Source organism: Gracilinanus agilis, chromosome 6 (genome assembly GCF_016433145.1).
Source record: "Gracilinanus agilis isolate LMUSP501 chromosome 6, AgileGrace, whole genome shotgun sequence".
In the NCBI taxonomy this organism is placed as follows: Eukaryota; Metazoa; Chordata; class Mammalia; order Didelphimorphia; family Didelphidae; genus Gracilinanus; species Gracilinanus agilis.
This window is the reverse complement of record NC_058135.1, coordinates 250,649,360-250,669,534: the sequence shown is the minus strand read 5'-3', so window position 1 is coordinate 250,669,534 and position 20,175 is coordinate 250,649,360. Positions and strand designations below refer to the sequence as shown.

General features: G+C 40.1%; 1 protein-coding gene across 2 annotated transcripts in view; it reads left to right on the top strand.

Annotated features, from left to right (window-relative positions):
• LGR4 (leucine rich repeat containing G protein-coupled receptor 4) overlaps positions 1-20,175 on the top strand; it is a 117,919-nt gene that overhangs the window by 51,661 nt on the left and 46,083 nt on the right. The window contains exon 2 of one of the 2 annotated variants that reach the window (XM_044682158.1): positions 4,296-4,367. The exons of the other annotated variant lie outside the window; for it this stretch is intronic. Within the exon in view, the coding sequence (XP_044538093.1) occupies positions 4,296-4,367 (72 nt within the window). The remainder of the gene's footprint in view (positions 1-4,295; positions 4,368-20,175) is intronic. 2 annotated transcript variants of the gene reach the window in all.

Sequence of the window (20,175 nt, the reverse complement as noted above, 5' to 3'; positions counted from 1 at the left end):
AGCACCTACCTCTCAGGGTTGTTGTAAGGATCAAATAAGATAATATATATGTAAAATATATGTTTTGCCAACATTAAAGTACTATATAAATGCCAGCCATCATTCTTGTTGTCATTACAGAATTCTTCTTTTTGGATTACTTTTTAGTATAAAGGGGCATGTTCGTATTCATGGCATGCTTCAAAGTATTATTTGCTATCTGTATGAACTGAGTGAAGCATGTTTATAAATGAAATACTTGTTTTTTAAGTGTTAATAGCTGCCAAAAATAATGTTAAGAACTAGTTATTAAAAAGATCATTCTTGAAAAGCCCTCCAGCATGTTAAGTGTGTGCGTGTATGTGTGCGTGTGTATGTACAAAATTAACTGCTCTAGTACTTTAGTATAGTTTTTGGGAAAGTCACTTAAGCTCTCTAGACCCATTTTCTCATCTGTGAAATGAGGGAGTTGGACTAGATGACCTGTGGTCATTCTAAGTTTGCTTAAATAGTTGAGTTTTTCTTTAGTGCTCTAAAATGATGTCTCTTAGGAGTCTCTTTGTCATCGGATTTCTTTCCAAGAGAAGTGACATGCCTCTTAAGGAATTTATATGAGCTTGGGTGTCCTCATTGCAGAAGTTATTTCCAGTTCTCACTTTTTTCAGTGGCAAATGCTGCCTGTGTCCTAGAGGCTGGTTGATGGCAGGTTGGGGTGCCTGATGCCTCTCACTTAACTTGGTGGCTCTGATGACCTAGCTTATGTGCCTCATTTGCAAAGAGGCTCCTATTAAAGAGGAGAGAGGGCAATCAGATAGAAAGTTAAAATTAAAGGGCCCTTGGAGAAGGTTCCATATGCTGTTCCCCTGACTCTAGTAGTATTTCATGAGGCCCAGGGTTTGTAATTGAGGACTTGACCCCTCTCCTCAATGTTAAAGGACGTTTTTTGGTGAGGAAAAACAACTTATGACTTCGATAACAGACCTGTATGACAGGCTAGTTTATTCTTGGATGTAGTCATGTCAGTATGCCCAACTTCTGTACTATCCATCAGCCTTCTTGGAAAAAAACAGAAACAAAATGGCCTTGAAAGTCCCTTCAAGCTCTTGATTTATGATCCAATGAGCTGTTTCCCTTACTTTCTAAGTCATGTTCTTAACAATTGGAAGCTGGGAGTGGTTAAAGGTGGAAAGGCACAAAACCAAATTTGATTCTGTGGAGAGGGAGTTTTATCCCCTCCCCCTCCTAGATTGCCAACCTAGTTCATCCCATTTTACTTGCTGGGCACTTCATCCATGAACATGAATGAAAAAGGTGTGGGTGTGACCCCACCTCTTCGTATTTATTCTCCCTGAGAGCCATGCAGGAGAATCAACACACGTGGTCACTTAGGTTAGAAAAATAGGTTTAAATTTCTATCTATTTACTCTTTTGACTTCAAGAGATTATTAATAAACTTTATGGAAAATAAGAACTTGGAGATATCTGGTTTTTCTATTTCAAGTGGTTATTAATAAACTCTATGGAAATAAGTACCTGGAGTTTTTAATTTAAACCTAACAATTCCACTTTAGTCCATCCGCGCCTACTATGTGCTAAGCACTTGGAGATACAAAGAAAGGCAAAAAAAACAAAAAAATCAGTGCATGCTTTAGTGAAGCTCAAAATTGAACGGAGGAGATAACATGCAAACTACCATATACAGTACACAGGTTTGAAAGGAGATGAATAGGAAATAATTAACAGAAGATGGGATTGGATTTAAGAGGAAAGGGAAAGATTTCCTGCAGAAAGTGGGATTTTGATTAGGATCAGAAGTCCAAGAAGCCAAGAGGGAGAGTTTGAAGAATGGGGAGAAAATGTCCACATCCAGGAGATGAATATCTCATTGAGGCAACAGCCAAGAGACCAATGTTTCTTGTTGAAGAGTTTCTAGTTTCCATAAGGAGGTGGGTGTAATGGATAAGAAGATTGGGAAGGCTAGGGAAGGATAGACTATGAAGGGATCTGAATGTGCAACAGAAGACTTTGGTGTTGATCCTGGAGGTCAGAGAGAGCCAGTGGGGATAAGGAGGGTATAACATGGTTGGAAATCACTTTGGTGGCATGGTCTAGAGTAGGGGAAGTGGCAAACAGACCATCCAGCAGGCTGTTACAGTAGTCAGGAAGGGAGGAGATGAGCCCTGTGCCAAGGGGATGGCAGGAACAGAGAAGAAATTCTAAAAGCAGGTAATTGGGAGTGAGGAAAAGGTTAATAAAGTGTTGTGTAGCTGTTTGAAACAGGGACTCTCAAGTTGCATCTTTGAGTGGGTTTGTCCCTTTCTGCTGTCTCTACAAAGGAGAACTTGAATTGGCCTGTGTGCTGGTTATATGTGCACTCGAATTGGCCTGCATGCCAGTCATGTATGCACTTGTTACTTGCCTGTGTCTGTTCATTGGCTAAAGCAAAATCTACTTTAAACTTTTACCTGGAGGACTTTTGTAGGTTTTATAGAAAATATGACTGTGGTAGAGCTCGAACATGTTTCTGCCTTTTTTTTTTTTTGCTTTTGTCAGTGACTTCAGAAGCTACCCTTACCTGCAGGCCCATGATTTTATCAAGTCCTATTGCACATTTATTGATTTTTTTATTTTAATTTTTTTATTTATTGATTTTTTAAAAAGCCCTTACCTTCTCTCTTAGAACTGATATAGATTCTAAGCAGAAGAGTGGCAATTGGGGTTAAATAATTTGCCCTGGATCACATAGCTAGAAAGTATCTGAGGTCAAATTTGAACCCAGAACCCCCACCTACCCCCCATCTCTAGGCCTGAGCCACCTAGCTGTCCCAAATTCATTGATTTTTAGTATTGATTTTAGTTAAACAGATGGGTGGATGGTGAGCCCGAGCTAAGATTTAGTTGTGGTTAGTCTCATCAAGATTATATAGGCAGAGGGAGACAGCTGGGTGGCTCAGTAGATTGAGAGCCAGGCCTGGAGATAGGAGGTCCTGAGTTCAAGTCTGGCTATAGGCACTTCCTAGCTGTGTGACTGGGCAAGTCACTTAACCCCCATTGCCTAGCCCTTACTGCTCTTCTGCCTTGGAACCAATACACAAATGACTCTAAGACGGAAGGTAAGGGTTTAAAGGAAAAAAAAAAAAGATTATATAGGTGGCTCAGTGTATAGCCAGGCTCAGAGACAGGAGGTCCTAGGTTAAAATTTGACCCCAATCACTTCCTAGCTGTGTGACCCTGGGCAAGTCACTTAACCCCCATTGCCTAACCCTTACCAATCTTCTGTCTTACAACTGATACTTAGTACCAATTCCAAGACAGAAGGTAAGGGTTAAGAAAAAAAGATATAGGGAAGAAGCTCATCTTCAAAACCCAAAACTTGTACAACCCCAATCTAAAGTCTAGGCAGAAGAAACCTTGCTAGTAGTATCTGAACATGACTTATTTACTTTAGTCATATAAAAGGTTCACCTTGGTTTATATTTTCAGATAATCTGCTTCTGAAGTAGTGCGACAATTCCTTTCAGCTGCCAGGTTATCCTGACTTTGAATCTCATATGGCCACAGACAAGCCATTTGGTGATTTTGTTTGTTTGTTTGTTTTTAGTCATTGTTTCCCATTGCCTCCCAGAGTCCCTGGCACATATGGGAGCTTAATAAATACTTGCTCACTTTATTTGATTGAATGCATCCATTGAACAATGTTGACCCTCACGAGCTGATACATATAAAACACACAATGATCTTTGGACCACTATATATCAGTGGTTGTTATTGTTTGTTATTGTTGTGATTGCTTGAACAATGCTCTATATGTCATATTTCATTAGACACTTACAAAACTCCTGTAAAATAGTTAGTTCAAGTATTATGCTCATTTTACATTAAGGAAAAGTGGCTTATCCATGGTCACATAGAGGGGCCACCCAATCCCACCCATGCACAGAAGGGTCTTTCCACGGTCGCAGACTTGACACGTGATCATACAGCTAATAAATCTAGCATAAACTCTTTGAGGCCAGGAAATGTTGTTGGTATTGTCTCATGGAACTCCTGGCATCTAGTCCTAAGCCTAGGTAGATGTCTAATAAATACTTATTATTGAACTGAAATTGAATGAGTTCCAAGACAAAGATGCCAGCCCACCCCTTCCAACTCCAAATCCAGTCTTCCACCACACCAAAGCTGCCTCAGTTATCAATGTTTCTTGAAACTTCATGTCACCTTAAAACATAATTATATCTCTGTGAAATCAGCATAATTCTATAAACCTGATGTTATAGAGCTATCAGCTAAATTCTGTTTTCTTTTTTCTTTCTCAGAGACATCAGTATGAATAATATCACTCAGTTACCAGAAGATGCATTTAAGAACTTTCCTTTTCTGGAAGAACTGTAAGTATCCCTCAAAGGTTTCTTTTGCTTTTTGTGGGAAGCTTTCAAGACAGAGACTGACTAATACAAACAGATCAGGAGACAAGTAAATAGCTAAGTTTCAAGCTCAGTAAGAGGGGAAAATTCATGCCCTTCCAAGAGATGAAACCAACAGACCATGGATTTTAAGCCGTGTCACTGCCCAAGTTATTTTTGAAACCCAGGGCTTGAAAAATGCTACTTATGTAGACCTTTTTTGCAATAATTATTTTAACCACGGATATAGCGATGCCCCAAGTTAATTACAGCGTTATCCAGAGATGATAAGGGAGCTGGGTAATTACCATTGTTTCCAAAGGGGTTACTGTACAGCTACACACAGCCTCTAGAAGGGGTGTGTTTCAAAATCTCTATGCCTCAGACTTGGTCCCTTGTTCTGGGTGGCAACCATTGGAGGAAAAATGGAGTGTCATTTGTTCAGGGCACCCTTTTGGTTATTAAAAGGGTATTCTGCTGGCTGGGCCCAGAGCTCTGAACATTCGGGTTCAGTACAGGCCCTTGTGAGGGCCTTGGATCTAGACTGGATTTGCCACAGCTCTGAGTGAGTGTTGAAGTGAACTAGGGAGTATGAAGGGGAAGTGGGCAGATGGGGCACAGGGACCTGGCTGGAAGAGGGTGGCAGGCGAAGAAGGGCAGTGGGTCAGAGTTAGTTACAGCATTCAAGAAATGACTTTTGGAGCCAATGAAACATGTGAGTTTGGTGTTTATTCTAAGTTTGGGAAAGGATGGGACAGGAAAGAAGGTGAACGTTGTGAAAGGGGAAAGTCCAAGTACAAACATAGACTTTTTTCACAAGACCTTTTCCTTTCTGTTCCCTTTTCCCCCTCTTATTATCTCTACTGTTATCTTAAAAAATCAAAACCAAAAACCAAGAACAACCTAATGGTTGGAATAAAAAGCAATATTAAACCTCAGCTAAAGCTGATGCTTTGTACTCTGCCTCCTACAAGTTAGGTTAAAAAAATCCTAATTAAACACAATCTTAAACTTAAAAAACATCTAGGATAATTTGTGTTGTGCAATACGAGGAGGAGGCAGGAAAGTGCCATTTTGCTGTTTGGAGCCCTTAGGAGGCGGACCTTCATGTTACAAAGTGAGAGCCCTCACCCACATTGAGGGACTTTTCATCCAAACTGAATGGAGGTCTTCTTTCTAGCTCAGCCCCACCTCCTGGAACAGGTCCTCATCTGTGGGTCTCCTAGGGCCCTGTTCTGAGACCCTGTTACTGAATTCTGAAGTCCAAGCCAAAACATAATGGAGTGGATAGAGAGCCAGGCCTAGAGATGGGAGGTCTTGGGTTTGGCCTCAAACACCTCTGAACTGTTTAACCCTGGACAAGTTACTTAACTCCAGTTGCCTAGCCCTTTCCACTCTTCTACCTTGAACTGATAGACATGAAGGTTTAAAAAAAACAACAACCTAAAAATTTAAGAGTTAAAACTATATCCATCCCAATGTTTCTCATTCCCTCTCTGGCTGTCTCTTGTCTGCCTCTCTTTCTCTTTCACCAGAAAAATTTTATTCTCCCACAGTTAAAATAGAATAGTTAAGGGGCAGCTGGGTAGCTCAGTGGATTGAGAGTCAGGCCTAGAGACGGGAGGTTCTAAGTTCAAATCCGGCCTCAGACACTTCCCAGCTGTGTGACCCTGGGCAAGTCACTTGACCCCCATTGCCCACCCTTACCACTGTTTTGCCTTGGAGCCAATACACAGAAGTTAAGGGTTTAAAAATGTAAAAAAAAAGTTAAATAGAATAGTTAAAAAAAAAAAAAGCTCCCCCCTAAAAAAAAAAAAGACTTTCTCACATTTCCCATGCAGCTTTTAGACCCTAAACCACCCACCTTTTTGTGGACGGTTGGATTATCCTCTTTTTACAGAGGCAATTATGTGATAAAAACATAACTGAGGACGTGATCGAACATTGTATAACTAGGCTAAGCTGTGGGGTGTGTTACAGCGCCAAGGTATGAGGTGAAGAAACTCTCACGGCCTTGGACTGGGCTACTGTGTAAGAATCGCCTTCGATGGTGGATTTCACTGCAGATTATACTCTGGGGGCGTTAGGGAGTGAGGCAGTAGTTGGGGAGTCAGACCTGGTTAATCTCCGCTTTATTGAGCTCCACATCTTGGATTTCTTCAAAATCTCAAATTACCTCAGCCTAATTGGTTTTGCCAAGTGGACCTTTTTTAATTGGAACCAAATTGAATTTGCCTGGTAATCCAAAGCAGGCAGGTCATGTTCTCTCTTTATTTTGCCCTCCTTTACAGTTAGGAGGATGTCACAATCAGCCCACCTTTTTAAAAATCCTGATTTAAAAAAAAACAGTGAGCCACTATTTATTTTTTAAATAATTACTTAGAAATAAAGATTCTCAGAACATGTTATTTTATGAGATTTTTTTTTCCTGACCTCTGATTTTGCTGGTATAGATAAAAACTATCAAGGTAAAGTGGCAGATTCTAGTTTATAGTCCTAGAGAGTTGCCTGGGGTATAGCAAGAGGTTAAATGACTTATCTTGGGTCACACAGCCAGTATCTGCCACAGGAGGAAGTCAGTCCAAGGGTCTTCCTGACTCCAAGACCAACTTTTATTCACTGTGCCATGAAATAATAGGTTTTGTGTTTTGCAAACCTTATGACACTGTATGAATGTGAGCTATTATTATTTTCATTGTACACTTGGTCCAGCCTCCCTTTCCAGAGGAGGATTGTGAAGCCCAGAGTCATTACAGGACTTTCCCAAAGCCATAAAGGTGTATTAAGTGGCAAAGAATTTAGGACTTCTGCCTGGAGTTCTAGTTCATCACACTACTGGCCAGACAATGGAGAATATTTTTTATTTTTATGTTGAGGTAAACATTAAAAAACAACAACAGCATTTCTTTCTTTTTCCTGAGATTACCCCCAAAAGTGCCTTTTCTTTTCCTGGAAATTTATACTTTATTTGACTATTCACTGATGATGTCTGTGTGACCATTGCTGTGTTTATAAATGGCACAAATGTTCTCTATCCCCTTGGTAACCAGAAATCATCTGGAAGTCATTTGGAAGTGACTATCAAGCTGAAATGAGCAGAGTAGGAAAGGGGAAAACAAACCCGCTGAGAGTTTGGCTGCTGCAGCTGAATTAGATCCCCTCCCTCACTCCAAATGAGAACAGGACTGAACTAGGGCCCTCAATCTGATATGCCAGTTGAACACGCTTGAAACGTGTGGTTAAGGTAATTTCCCAACCACACCTATGAAGTTTTATAGAGGATTTCCAGAGAACCTCAGAGCCAGGGTGCCTTGCTGTCATGGGACTTGCTAGAAGGGAAACCCTGCTTCTGGACCTGTTTTCATGACCCTAGTCTAGAATACCGATGCTGCCAGCTGATTCTGCCTTTACAGATATTCCTGGAGATGTCAACCTCACTGATTGATCTGATCTCGGACCACAATGTTTGGGGAATGATAGAACCTTCACATTCCTCCTCCCTGTAAAGACAAAAACAAAAACATCACTGTTCTTTTCTTTAACATCACTATCATTTCCCACTAATTACAGGAAACATTTATATATCTTAAGGTTTACAAAATGCTTTACACATGTAAGTTAATTCCCAGTTACCCAGTGACTCTTCCCCCCTCTCCTCACCCCCTCCCCATAAAATGGAACTTATACTTGTAACCAAAAAGTAGTTGAGCTGCACAGTTGGACACATCGCCCATGTTTGAGGTCTGCTTTATTCAGTACCAGTGGTCCACCACCTCTGAGAAGAGGGAGGTATGTGTCACTAACTGGTTTAGACTTTGGTTTTTGCATTTTATTCATGCCTTTGGTTTGTTTGTTTTGTTTTTTTTAATTTTTAAATCATTTATTAATATTCTTTTTTAACATGGTTACATGATTCATGCTCCTACTTTCCCCTTTGTTTGGTTTTTTAAAGTCACATTTGCTTCCCTTTGTGAACTTAACCATTGTTTGGAAAGGGCACTTCCATCTCCATAGTAGAACAGAGAGAATCATATATGAGACTATGAATCTCTAGCTTTTGTTCTTAAGTATCTTATGAATTCAGTATGTAATATTCAAAGCCATTCATTCAGTTGCTTGGGATTCCTTCTGGCCTTCTGTTCTCTTCTCAAATATATTTCAAAAATGTGTGTCACTAACCCTCAGTTCTTTTTTCCAGCATATTTTTTTTGACTATACTTTTCTATCCTCTCCCGTCCAGTAAAGACTCCTTAGGATAAAGATAAAACAAAACAAAAAACAAAAGCAAAACCATGGACCGTACTAGCCACATCTGGCAACATACATGTATTCCATATCTGTGTCCCTCTCCCTCTTCAATGAATGGAGTGAAGTTTTAGCCTTTGTTTTTTTCATAAAGTTGTTTAAAATTTATCTTGTACTTAGAGTGTAGGATGGCATACTGATCAGTTTGATGCTGTGTATTGGAAATGTAGTAAAAGTAGAATTCTAAAATATATAAGTAAAGTGAGAGGCAGAAAACATAGCCCATTTGATATTAGCAGAGTCTTTCAGCTCTACATTCTTCAGGATTTCAAAACATTTGTGACTTTGCTGGTTGCAGGGACTCCTATAGAGATTCTAGCACTTCCATGTCTTAATGTAGACAATCGGTGTGGTGTTGTGGCCAAAAAGAATTCTTTCCCTGATGACCAGCCTCTCTGAACCTTGAAAAGGATGGTCTTTAGAAGACAGATGCCTGATTTATCACCAAAGTCCACAGTAGGGCCCTATCTGTGCTGGAATGGAAGGATCCCCAAGAACTTGTGCCACACTGGTGTGGGATTCTTGAACCCAGGGTCCTCTCTACACCATGATGAGGCAGAGAGAGAACGTTAATAGAGACTGCCAGACACGTTGCCATAGAACATGCTTTCTATAGTTTTTTTAGACCTGCTAATGTCCATTATAGTATCTCTGAGAAATGTGTGAAAATGAAGAGTAATAGTATCTAACACTTATATAGCATTTTAAAGGTTACTACAAAGTATTGTATATAAGCTCTTTCATTTGCTTCCTTGCAACTACACTGTGAGATAAGTATTATTGCCCCCTTTTTATAGATGAGGAAACTGAGACTAAGTGAGTTGCTTATGGTCACATAGTTAATAAGTAGTGGAGGCAGGAAATAAACTCAGGCCTTTCTGACAACATACATATTCATGCTTTGTTGTTCTACTGGGATATAAGAGAAATCTGGTAGGAGGGTCCAACAGTTACTTGAAGCTGCCTAATGACTAAGGTAATTAGATCCTGTAGTAGGTATATGATATCTGTCAAGCATATGATTGAAAGGTACATTTAAAATCATGACAAAGAACTCCAAAGATAAGAGGGAAATATTCATTCATCTCTCCTGGGCTAAACTGCAATCTACGTTTTTGTTTTTAAAACTTTACCTTCTGTCTTAGAATTGAGGCAGAGGAACAGTAAGAGCTAGGCAATTGGGGTTAAGTGACTTGCCCAGGGTTACATAGCTAGGAAGTGTCTGAGGCCAGTTTTGAGCTCAGGTCCTCCAGACTCCAGGTCTGGTGCTCTATGCACTGTGCTGTCTACTTCTAAATGAGGCTATGTAGACATCCCAACTCCCAGCAGAGAAAGAGTTGTGCTCCTCACAGAGAAGATGAATAGCTTCTTGCCTTTCTATCTTTCAAGAGAAGAGAAGTGGCAGACCACGAAGGTCCTACCTTTTACTCCTTTCTCTGTCATAAGATGCTAAGATAAAATGAAGAGCGAGAGAACACAGAATATCTCAGCTTTCTGCTCCTGTGTCTACCAAGAAGAGAACAAGGTTCCTCAGAAGATTTACTTCCAGTTTGATCTAGTTACATCCTCATGGTCACACTTCTTTTTGCCATTATCTATAGTAAGAATCTTTTTTTTTTCCTCTTGAGGCTTGGAGACGGTTTTACCACCTTTATTCCAAGGGCTGCTGGATCTGAAGATAACCAGGGATTCCCTTTTCCAGAAGGAAAGTCAGTCCAGCATCAAGGGGAGTGGGGGGGGGGGCCCTACCCTATTGACAATAAAAAGTGACCTCAGTGCAGTTAACAGGGCTTGTTGGAACATATTATTCTGGCTGAAGCAGAGTTGGGGAGAGGCTAGTTATATTGGCCCTTCCCCCTATTCCAGATAGCTAGAAGCTAGTATAGTGTCTGTTGTAATTATGATATTACTACTAGGCAGGCAGGTTCTGAATACAAGCAGAACAAGGCTAACTCTACTCTTCCACTTGACACACCTTTAAGTACCCTAAGACAGCTATTATTATCCCCTACTCCCCAAGTCTACTCTCCAGGATGAATTCCCAGGTTCCCTTTATGTGTCAAAGTTTTAAATTACCTAAAAATCATTTTATCTTTCTTCTAGACATGTGCCAGCTTATTGGTTCTCTTGTTAAAACGTGATAGCCCAGGGGCAGCTGGGTAGCTCAGTGGATTGAGAGCCAGGCCTAGAGATGGGAGATCCTAGGTTCAAATCCGGTCTCAGACACTTACCAGCTGTGTGACCCTGGGCAAGTCACTTGACCCCTATTGCCCACCCTTACCACTCTTCCACCAAGGAGCCAATACACAGAAGTTAAGGGTTAAAAAAAAACAACATGACACCCCAGTGTCAAAATAATTCACCAAATGTATTCTGATTAGGGTAGAACACAATGGAACTGACCTTTTCCTTGATCTGGACCCTGCATGCCTTTGAAGCCCAAGGACTTAAATGAGCAGTTTTGGGTGCCCTGTCACTGCTGACTCCCTGACCTTGAGGTTCAATTCAGTTTAACTGATATTTATTGACTATCTACTGTCCACTTTCCTGAGCTAAGACAGAGAGCAAGCACAACAACAATATACTCCTTGCCCTCCCTTGGAGGTTCCATTTTAGTGGCAGACTTTACCATGAACAAGAATAATAAGTAAATACAGTATTACTCCAGGAGGAAGAAATCAGTAACAACCAGGGAAAGTGTTATGTGGAAGAACAAGTCAGGAAAGGGGCTTTATATGAGGTAACTCTACAAGGGAATGACTCGAGGCAGCTGGATGATAGAGTAGACAGAGAATTAGAATCTAAAGTTAGGAAGATCTGAGTTCAAATCCTGACTTTGACATTTGCTAGCTATGCAACTGTGGTCAAGTCACTTAACCTCTATTTGCCTCCTAAATTTATCCTTATCAAAATTTGTCTCATTAAATTCATTTAAATGCTCTATGCTATTGAGATTTTTTTCAACTTCAGTTCCCAAAATCTGTTCTAGCGCATCATCCCTCTCTAATTATTCTTGTTATTTTCTCCCTAGCTTTCTTCAAGACTCAGTTTGAGTGCTTTCTTGGGTCTGCAACCTTCCACCCTGAGATTACTTTGTATATTTTTTCTGTTTGCTTATTTATAAATATTGTTTCAAGTAGAACATAATCTCCTTAAAGGCAGGGACTATTTCATTTTGGCCTTTGTATCCTCAGCCCCTGGAATATAGAGGTCCATAATAAACACTTTTTAATTGATGTTATTAGTATGATGAAGATGAAGGAGAAGGCCAAGATGCCTTATCACCTTAGTAAATCAAGTGAATTCTCATTTCCTATTGGAAATATGTTACTTCCTTCATTTTATCTTGGTTTCGCCAGGACTGAGTGTGGGGCGACCCATGTAGCAAGTGTTTAGTAAATGTTTGGTTGGATTGTTGTGGCTTTTGAAAGAGGTCTTGAAGGAGGTCATCAAGCAAATCTGTGAATGACCTCCCAGGGAATGCTACAAAGGAGATTCTTCTCCTTCAAGTGTAAATTGGATTTGCTCTCCTTTCTAACTCTTGAGATTACAGACTGTATCATACTGAAGTAAGAGAAGATGGCTGGGGGATAGGCATTTTGGAGGATGCCATTGGCGTGTGTGGGAAGTTGTTAATATATCAGTCTAGAGTTGATATTGGGGTTTGGGATCACAGATTTAGAGTTAGAAAGGATTTTAGAGATCATTTAATTAAATCCTTTATTTTACATACGAGAAACTTGAGGCCCTGAGAACTTAAGTTATTTGCCTGAAATTACCAAGTAGAAAATGGCATAGCCTGGGTCAGAACCCAAGCTTCTGACTCCAAATCCCATGTTTTTTCCACTGCATATGCACCAAACTGAATGCTAATGGGGGAGGGCGGGGAGATATATAAGAAAGATTGATAGTTAGTGACAAGCACCGTATTTTCTTTAAAAAAAAAAGAGAGAGAGATCCACATTGATAGAATACTGGAAAATCATTCCTATCCATACAAATAATATGCACCACTTCATGGATTGGCATGATTAACCAGCTATTCTAGGCTCCCATTTCCCAAGATGCTTTGCCTCTTTTGAGGTAGTGTTTTTGAGAAAAGAGATGTGAAATTCTTTAGGATTAGCAGCCAAACTTGTTCAGGGTTCCCAAGGAGAAGTAGCTCTGTTTATACTACTGTTGCTATGATTAAATCCATTCATTACTGAACAAACTTTCCAAATCTTTAATGAACCTGCCATCACCAGTTTGGCTGATCTTGTAGGAAGAAGTGATTTTCTAAAGGTGGCACAATTCCATAAGTACCCTAACTTGATACATCATGTCTAATTTGCTGTCCTCTGCTCTGGGATTTTGTTTTCGTTGGTGTTTGTGCTCTGAACCTATGATTTCAATGGTGTGGGGAAATTTTAGTGTTCTAAGAGTTAGGGTGCTTCTGATAATTACACCTATGAATACTCAGGCAAATTATTTATAATCTCTGGGGCTCAGCATCTATCTGAAAAATGAAGGTGTTTGGATTAGATGGCCCTAAAAACCTTTCCAGCTCTGGTAACTTCTTTAGCTTGTTTCTTTCTCTTTCTGAAGCTTTTCTTAAAAATCATCATCATCATCATCATCATCTTTTTGTCAGACCTCATAGTTAAGGAATATCAATAACCAGGAAACTTTGGGCTGTTGCCTACACTGACATGCTCAACATTTTTTTAAAAATTGATAATCATTGTTATGTTTTTTAAAAAGTTAATATGAATGCATTATTTCTTCCTATGTCCTCCATTAAGTTTTTTTCTAACACATCGAGCTGCATTGATGGCCCAGCCCTCCAGTTTTATGGATTATACCATATGATTTAGAATATACTTATATTTTTCCGGGGTGTATCATTCCATCTGTTAGTCTTCTCTCCCAAACTAGATTGCTAAACTTGTGAGAAGAGCTAATCTGTCTTACACTTCTGTATTTTTCTGTATTCAGGGAACATGGTAGGTATGATCTGGAAATACTTTTTGTTTAATAAACCATCTTTAAATACATTTGCTTTATCAACAACAACAGTAATAGCAACAGCGGCAGCTTTCACCTCTAACATATTGTAAGTTTTGCCAAACTTTTTGAGGGGCAGCTAAGTGGCACAGTGGATAGAGTGCCAGGGCCAGGAGTCAGGAAGATCTGAATTTAAATCCAGTTTCAGGCACCAGCTGTGAGACCCTGGGCAAGTCACTTATCTCTGTTTCCCTCTGTTTCCTCAGCTGTTAAATGAGCCAGAAAAGGTGATGGCAAACCACTCCATAAACAGTAGGAAAAAAATGTTCAAAGATACATCTTTGTCACAAAAACCCCAAGAAAATAAATGGGGTCAAGGCTGAGCAACAACAAAATGCTAAACATCTCCTTTGTTTCTCCAGATAGAATGTAAGCTCCTTGGGGGCAGGGAATTTTTTATTTTTATATCGTATCCCCTAATCCTGGCACATAACAAATGCTTGACAAATGTTCATTGCCTGACTGATTGAAACCTTGTAAGTCATTAGTATTCTATTTTATAGAAGATGAAGCTCAGACTCAGGTTAAGTGACTTGTCTGTGTCCACATGGCTGCTAGCCAGTATTCAAAATAGGTTTGGGATCCATATTTTCCTCATTTTAACTATAGTGCTCTATCCACTGTATAACCTTGCCTTTCTTCAAAACACTTGATATTGATTTATTAATCTTCTAATTTCCTACCTTTTCCACTTAGATTTTAAAAAGTTACATAGCGTAGGAGTATGAATCATGTAACTATGTTAAAAACGAATATTAATAAATGTTTTAAAAAAAGTTACATAGTTTAGTCTGCTGTGTCCTTTTCCCTTTTTGGGAGGTGACAATATCTGTCTAATTGAGTGTTTTGAAATTTGATCTTTTCTTCCCAGAAGGCTCTGTCAAGGTCAGTATTTTGATTATTAAAATGCAATCTTTCCTTCATTGCATGGGGGAATTTAAGCCAACTTCTGAGTATAAATCCTGAGGGGTCCTGTCTCTGGGACTGAATGTTAGCAGGGTAGAGGGGCTAGAATACTGGCCTGTACTGGAAGTCAGAAGACCCAGGTTTGAATCCAGCCCCAGACACTTGCTACCTTCTCTGAAAATATGGTTGGATTTCTCAGTTCACCCACCTCATAGGACTGTTGTGAGGCTCAGATAACACCAAAACTTACTGGGGGTGGGGCTCCAAGGTTTCCTAGTTGCATCATTTCTAAAACAAAAAACAAATCCAGAAAACACCAAGGATGCTGCTGCCACCAACGCCTCATCTCACCTTTCAGTGCTCTGTGAATGCCAGCTATTCTTTTTCTTATTACACTTGTGGGGGAGAAGGTGCTTTGGAGACCACAAAGGCTAAGGAAAGGTGAGCACGTTTTAAAATGTCAGCCTCCTTGTCCTACCCAGCCCAGACTATTGTAGGAAGGGAGCCCTACCTGCTCTTTATTGCTTGTTCAGAGATTATGGCCCAGGCCTTGCCCTCCTGTCCCTGGGCTGTCCTCTGCCCCGCCTCCCCTGAGCCTCAGGTTTCACAGCAGCTGCTGGCAGCCCCTTTCCCAGGCCCCACCAGTGCGCGAATCTGGTCAGCGTTACACACATTCCTCCTCCTCCTAACTCAGCAGTAACTGCAGCCAAATGGCGACAATAAAGTTGCCACCACAGGCTAGAAGCCACATCAATCCAGGCATTCCTCAGATAAGGGACGTCATCCTCGTTCTTTCCCAGTTACTTCCCTAAGGAAGAATTCCTGGATGGACCTGGGAGGGAGGGGAAGCCTCCGGCTTGGTCTCTGATCGGGCAGGATCCCAGCATCTAGCAGGCATTTCTGCCCTTTGTGTAAACAACCCTTAATCCTACCTTCTACGGAGAGTGACTTCAGGCAGGTCAGAGGAACTGAGTGTCAGAGGGGGAAGAGAGCTCAGGGCCTCTTCAGACAACTGGTACCCAAACAGAGAGGCATTTGGACTCATCGTCGTAGAAGCAAATATTTATATACTGCCTACTATGTGCTAGGCACAATACTTTACAAATATTACCTCATTAGATCCTCATAATAACAACCCTAGGAAGTAGGTGTTATCCCTATTTTACATCTGAGGAAACTGAGGCAAACAGAAGTTAAGTGATTTGGCCCAAGGTTAACACAGCTAGTAATAATATTTGAGGCAGAATTTTAATTCAGGTCTTCCTGACTCTGGGCCCAGCGCTCTATCCACTGCATCTCCTACATAGACCCCTTCAAAGACTTGGTTTCAATTCCTGATTCTAATAATTAACAAAGTTGAGTGACCTTGAATAACCCTGGAGCCTTAGTTTCTTCATCTGTAAAATTAGGATAAGAGTGCTTGACTATGTTGTTAAGAAAAATTTTTGTTATAAAATATAAACTATTAGTGCTTGATCTAAAGCAATATAACATTTTTTTGGTGTTGTGGACTTTTCATGTCAATCTGGGGAAACCTATGGATCTCTCTTCACTAATGCTTTTAAATGCATTTAATAAAATGCATTGGATTGCAAAGGAAATTAATTATATTGGAATAAAAATGTAATTTTTTCCCCATATAAGTATAAAGAAATTTGGTTCTCCCTGAAATCTGTCCACAGAGCTATGCACATCCCTGCCTTAGGGAAAAGCTGGAAGGAGATGTAGGGGAGGAAGGATATCTATATCAGCTTTAGCTCACTCCTTACCTCTGACTTTTAGAAAGCCTGAGCTGCCTTCTCTAGCTTAGCTCAGGCTTCATCTTCTACGTGAGGCCTTTCTTTCTTTCTTTTTTTTTTTTTAAAGCCCTTACTTTCTGTCTTTGAGTCAATACTGTGTATTGGCTCCAAGGCAGAAGAGTGGTAAGGGTGGGCAATGGGGGTCAAGTGACTTGCCCAGGGTCACACAGCTGGGAAATGTCTGAGGACGGATTTGAACCTAGGACCTTCTATCTCTAGGCCTGGCTCTCAATCCACTGAGCTACCCAGCTGCCCCCCCAGTGAGGCCTTTCTTGATCCAAATTTACTTTGTGTTTGTTTAATATGGACTTAACATTTACATGTTGTTTTGCCCCATTTGAGTGTAAGCTACTTAAAGGCAAAGAGAGTTTTGTTGATGTCTCTCAATCAAAGGTGGTTGGATGAACTAGGATGAATGTCTCCTTTGGAAGGAGCTTCCTCATGTGAATCTGGGTAACAGTGCACATTAAATTCGCCCCTAGCAGGCAGCTTCCTGAAGGCATTCCACACTCAGTCACCCAGCCCAGGATTCTTGGATTGGTGTCACATTCAGGGGAGAAGGAGAGAATTCTAATCGATTTCTGCATCTTATCCACACCCTTGATTAGGCAAATAATGACATGTTGTTCCCATTTGTGTCCCCAGAGGCTGATTTTCACTTGCTTAGAGCCTCTTTCTAATACTGGGTCTGGATGGGTCACATATCCTGGTATTTTTGATATGCATTCCTTTTATTTTTTAAAATAGTTTTAAAAATCATTTGTTTTTTACATTGCCTAAATTTTCCCTATCTCATTCCTCCTTACTTTCTCCCAGGAAGAGTCCCTTTTAACAATGAATTTTTTAAAAGAGAAAAATAATTAAAACCAAATATATATATATATATACATACATACATATGAACAATAATAGCAGCTATTATTAAATAGCACTTTTAGGTTTGCAAAGCAATTTATATTATCTCTTTTGATTACCACAATAATTCTGCGAGGTGGGTACTACTATTATTTTCATCCCCATTTTACAGATGGGAAAACCAAGACACCAAGTGAAAGGACCTGGTCACCAGGAGTCACAAAGCTAGTAGACAATTCTAAGGGCAGAATTTGAGCTTGGGTTTTCCTAACTCCACATGGGCAGTTGGTGGCATAGTGGATAGAGCACTGGACCTGGAGTCAGAAAGATCTGAATTCACATCTGGCCTGAGAGGCTAACTAGCTGTGTAACCCTGTGCAAGTCACTTAACCTCTGCTTTTCTTAGTTCTCTCATCTATGAAATGGGGATAATAATAGTACCTACTTTGTAGGGTTATTGTGAGGATCAAATGAAATAATCTGTAAAAGGGCTTCAGCACACTAGGTGCTTTATATAAATGGCACAGAGTAGGCTCTGTATAAGTGGTTATCTCTTATTATTATCCATGGTCTGCCACAAAAAAAAAAAAAAAAAGCCCCTTTAGGTTGCTGGGGACTTTCCTCCTATTTGCTTGATTATTATGTAGTTGCTAGTGGAGCATGAGGATCATGCCTTTCCACATCTCTTTTTTTCCCCCCACTGCTTATGGTTTTCTTTGACATCCTCTATCCTGGTTCTCAGTTCCTTACATTGTAGCATGTTGTCATTTGTTTAAGCCCACAGTGTTACCTTGTGACCATAAAATGTATAAATGTGAGCTTTTAATTTTAATAGTTCCCTTAGAAAATTAGCAGGATTTAGACTCAGAGGACCTTAGTTCAAATCCATGTTTTGATAATTACTATGAACTGTGTGACTTTGGGCAAGTCACTAACCCCCCAGACCTCAGTTCTATTATCTAAAAAATGAGAGAGTTGGATTGGGCTTCTAAAATCTGATTCTTCCTTGAGCAAAGACCATGGGATGTGCCAGCAGTCCTAATTGGAAGATTGTATAATAGTAACCAAATCAATCCTGAGATCACAACTCAGGTATGAAGAGTATATACAGATCCCATAGATAGATTGTCATTCATTTATGTGACAGCTACTATGTGACCCAGTAGCTTCTCTTAGTGGGGTCAGATAGATTGTTGGATGCTGCTGTTAAGAAAGGGTCAAAAGAAGAATGTAGCTGGCCAAGTGTTAATTCCAGTGGATTTTCCATTTCCATTCTTTACTTGCTTCCCTTTCATTAGGCAGCTTCTTCTAAGGAAAAAGGACCACAGTTAGCCCTACTGATGCTTCTTCATTTAATGAGAGGCAGGATAGAGCCTCTCATCTTGGCTCCTTAACATCTATTTAATATTGGGCATGTCAGTGACCCTCAGAGCCTCAGTTTCCTCACTTGTGAAATGAGGGGTTGAATTAGATCTCTAAACTCCTTTTTAGCTCAGAATTGAACATCTGATGACTCACTGTCTGAAGGTTTTGCTTTTTAACACAACTCAATATTTTACATCATCCATCTCTGGCCCCTTGAGCTTGTGTGCTTGGTGAGCTGTTTGCTTGATTAAAGCTGATTCCTGGAGCATGTCTGAGTCTCCTCATCTCCCTCCAAAGTACAGAATTCTCATTCCTTCAACTTTTCCAAACAGGTGTTACTTTCCAAAATGGTGATTCCATTTGGTGCTTTGTTTCCAACTTCCCTACTCTAGCACAGTCTGTCTCTGAGACTGCTGAATGATTTCCGGAATTAACTTTCAGAGAGACTGGATTACAGACTAAGTGAATGGGGAGAGAAGCTGGTAAATGTAGTTATTGAATTCTCGGGGCCCTTGAACAGAGTTCTGTTTGTTCTTGAACAAGGGCTTTATTATGTCATTAGAGTAGCTCACTATATAAATATATAGCACTCAACAGTTTATAAAACACTTTCTCCATAACAACCCTGGGTGATAGGGCTGGAGCCTTATCTTCATTTGAAAGTGGAAGAGATGGAGTTTCAGAAAGGAGACTGAGAATACAGACAAATTAAGTGACTTACACATGAACTAAAGAAGTTTGGAATTGAAAGGGACCACAGTGGCCATGTAGCTCATTCCATATCTGAAAAAGAATCCCCAGGACAACATACCTGAGAATGGTCTTGTAGCCATTGCTTAAAGACCTCCAAGGGGGATGATGAAGAAGCCATTTACAGCTCTAATTGCTAGCAAGTTTTTCTTGCCCATCAAGTATAAATTTGCCTCTTGACACCTTCCCACTGAGCCTGATTTTTCCCTCTTAGGCCAGACAGAACAAGATTAATGCCTCTTCAAGGTGATATCCTTTTAGATGTTTGATAACAACTGTCAAGAGCTCCTTCAGCCTTTTCTTCTGTTGGCTAAACAATCCTAATTCCTAGAGTTCCTAAATTCTTAAATAAAATATTCCTAAATAAAAAACTTAATAGCAGTTAGCGTTTACATAGGGTTTTAAGGTTTGGAAAGCATTTAACAAATATCTCATTTTATCCTCACAACAACCTTGGGATGTAGGTGCCATTATTAGCCTCATTTTACAGATGAGGAAACCAAGACAGACTACAGTTAAGTGACTTACCCAATGTCACCTCACTAGTAAATTCTTCCAGGTCTTCAGGTCTTCCAGACTCTACAGATCAAGAGCTCTTTTTAATGCACTGCCTAGTTTCAGCAGAATCTCATGGCATGTACAAATGAATGAAAAACATTTCTTAAGTACTTACTACAAGCCAAGTATGAACTTAAGACCCTTAACCATTCTTGTCCTTCTCTGATCTTGGTACCCAGAACAGAAGAACTTGTCTCCAAGCCTAGTCC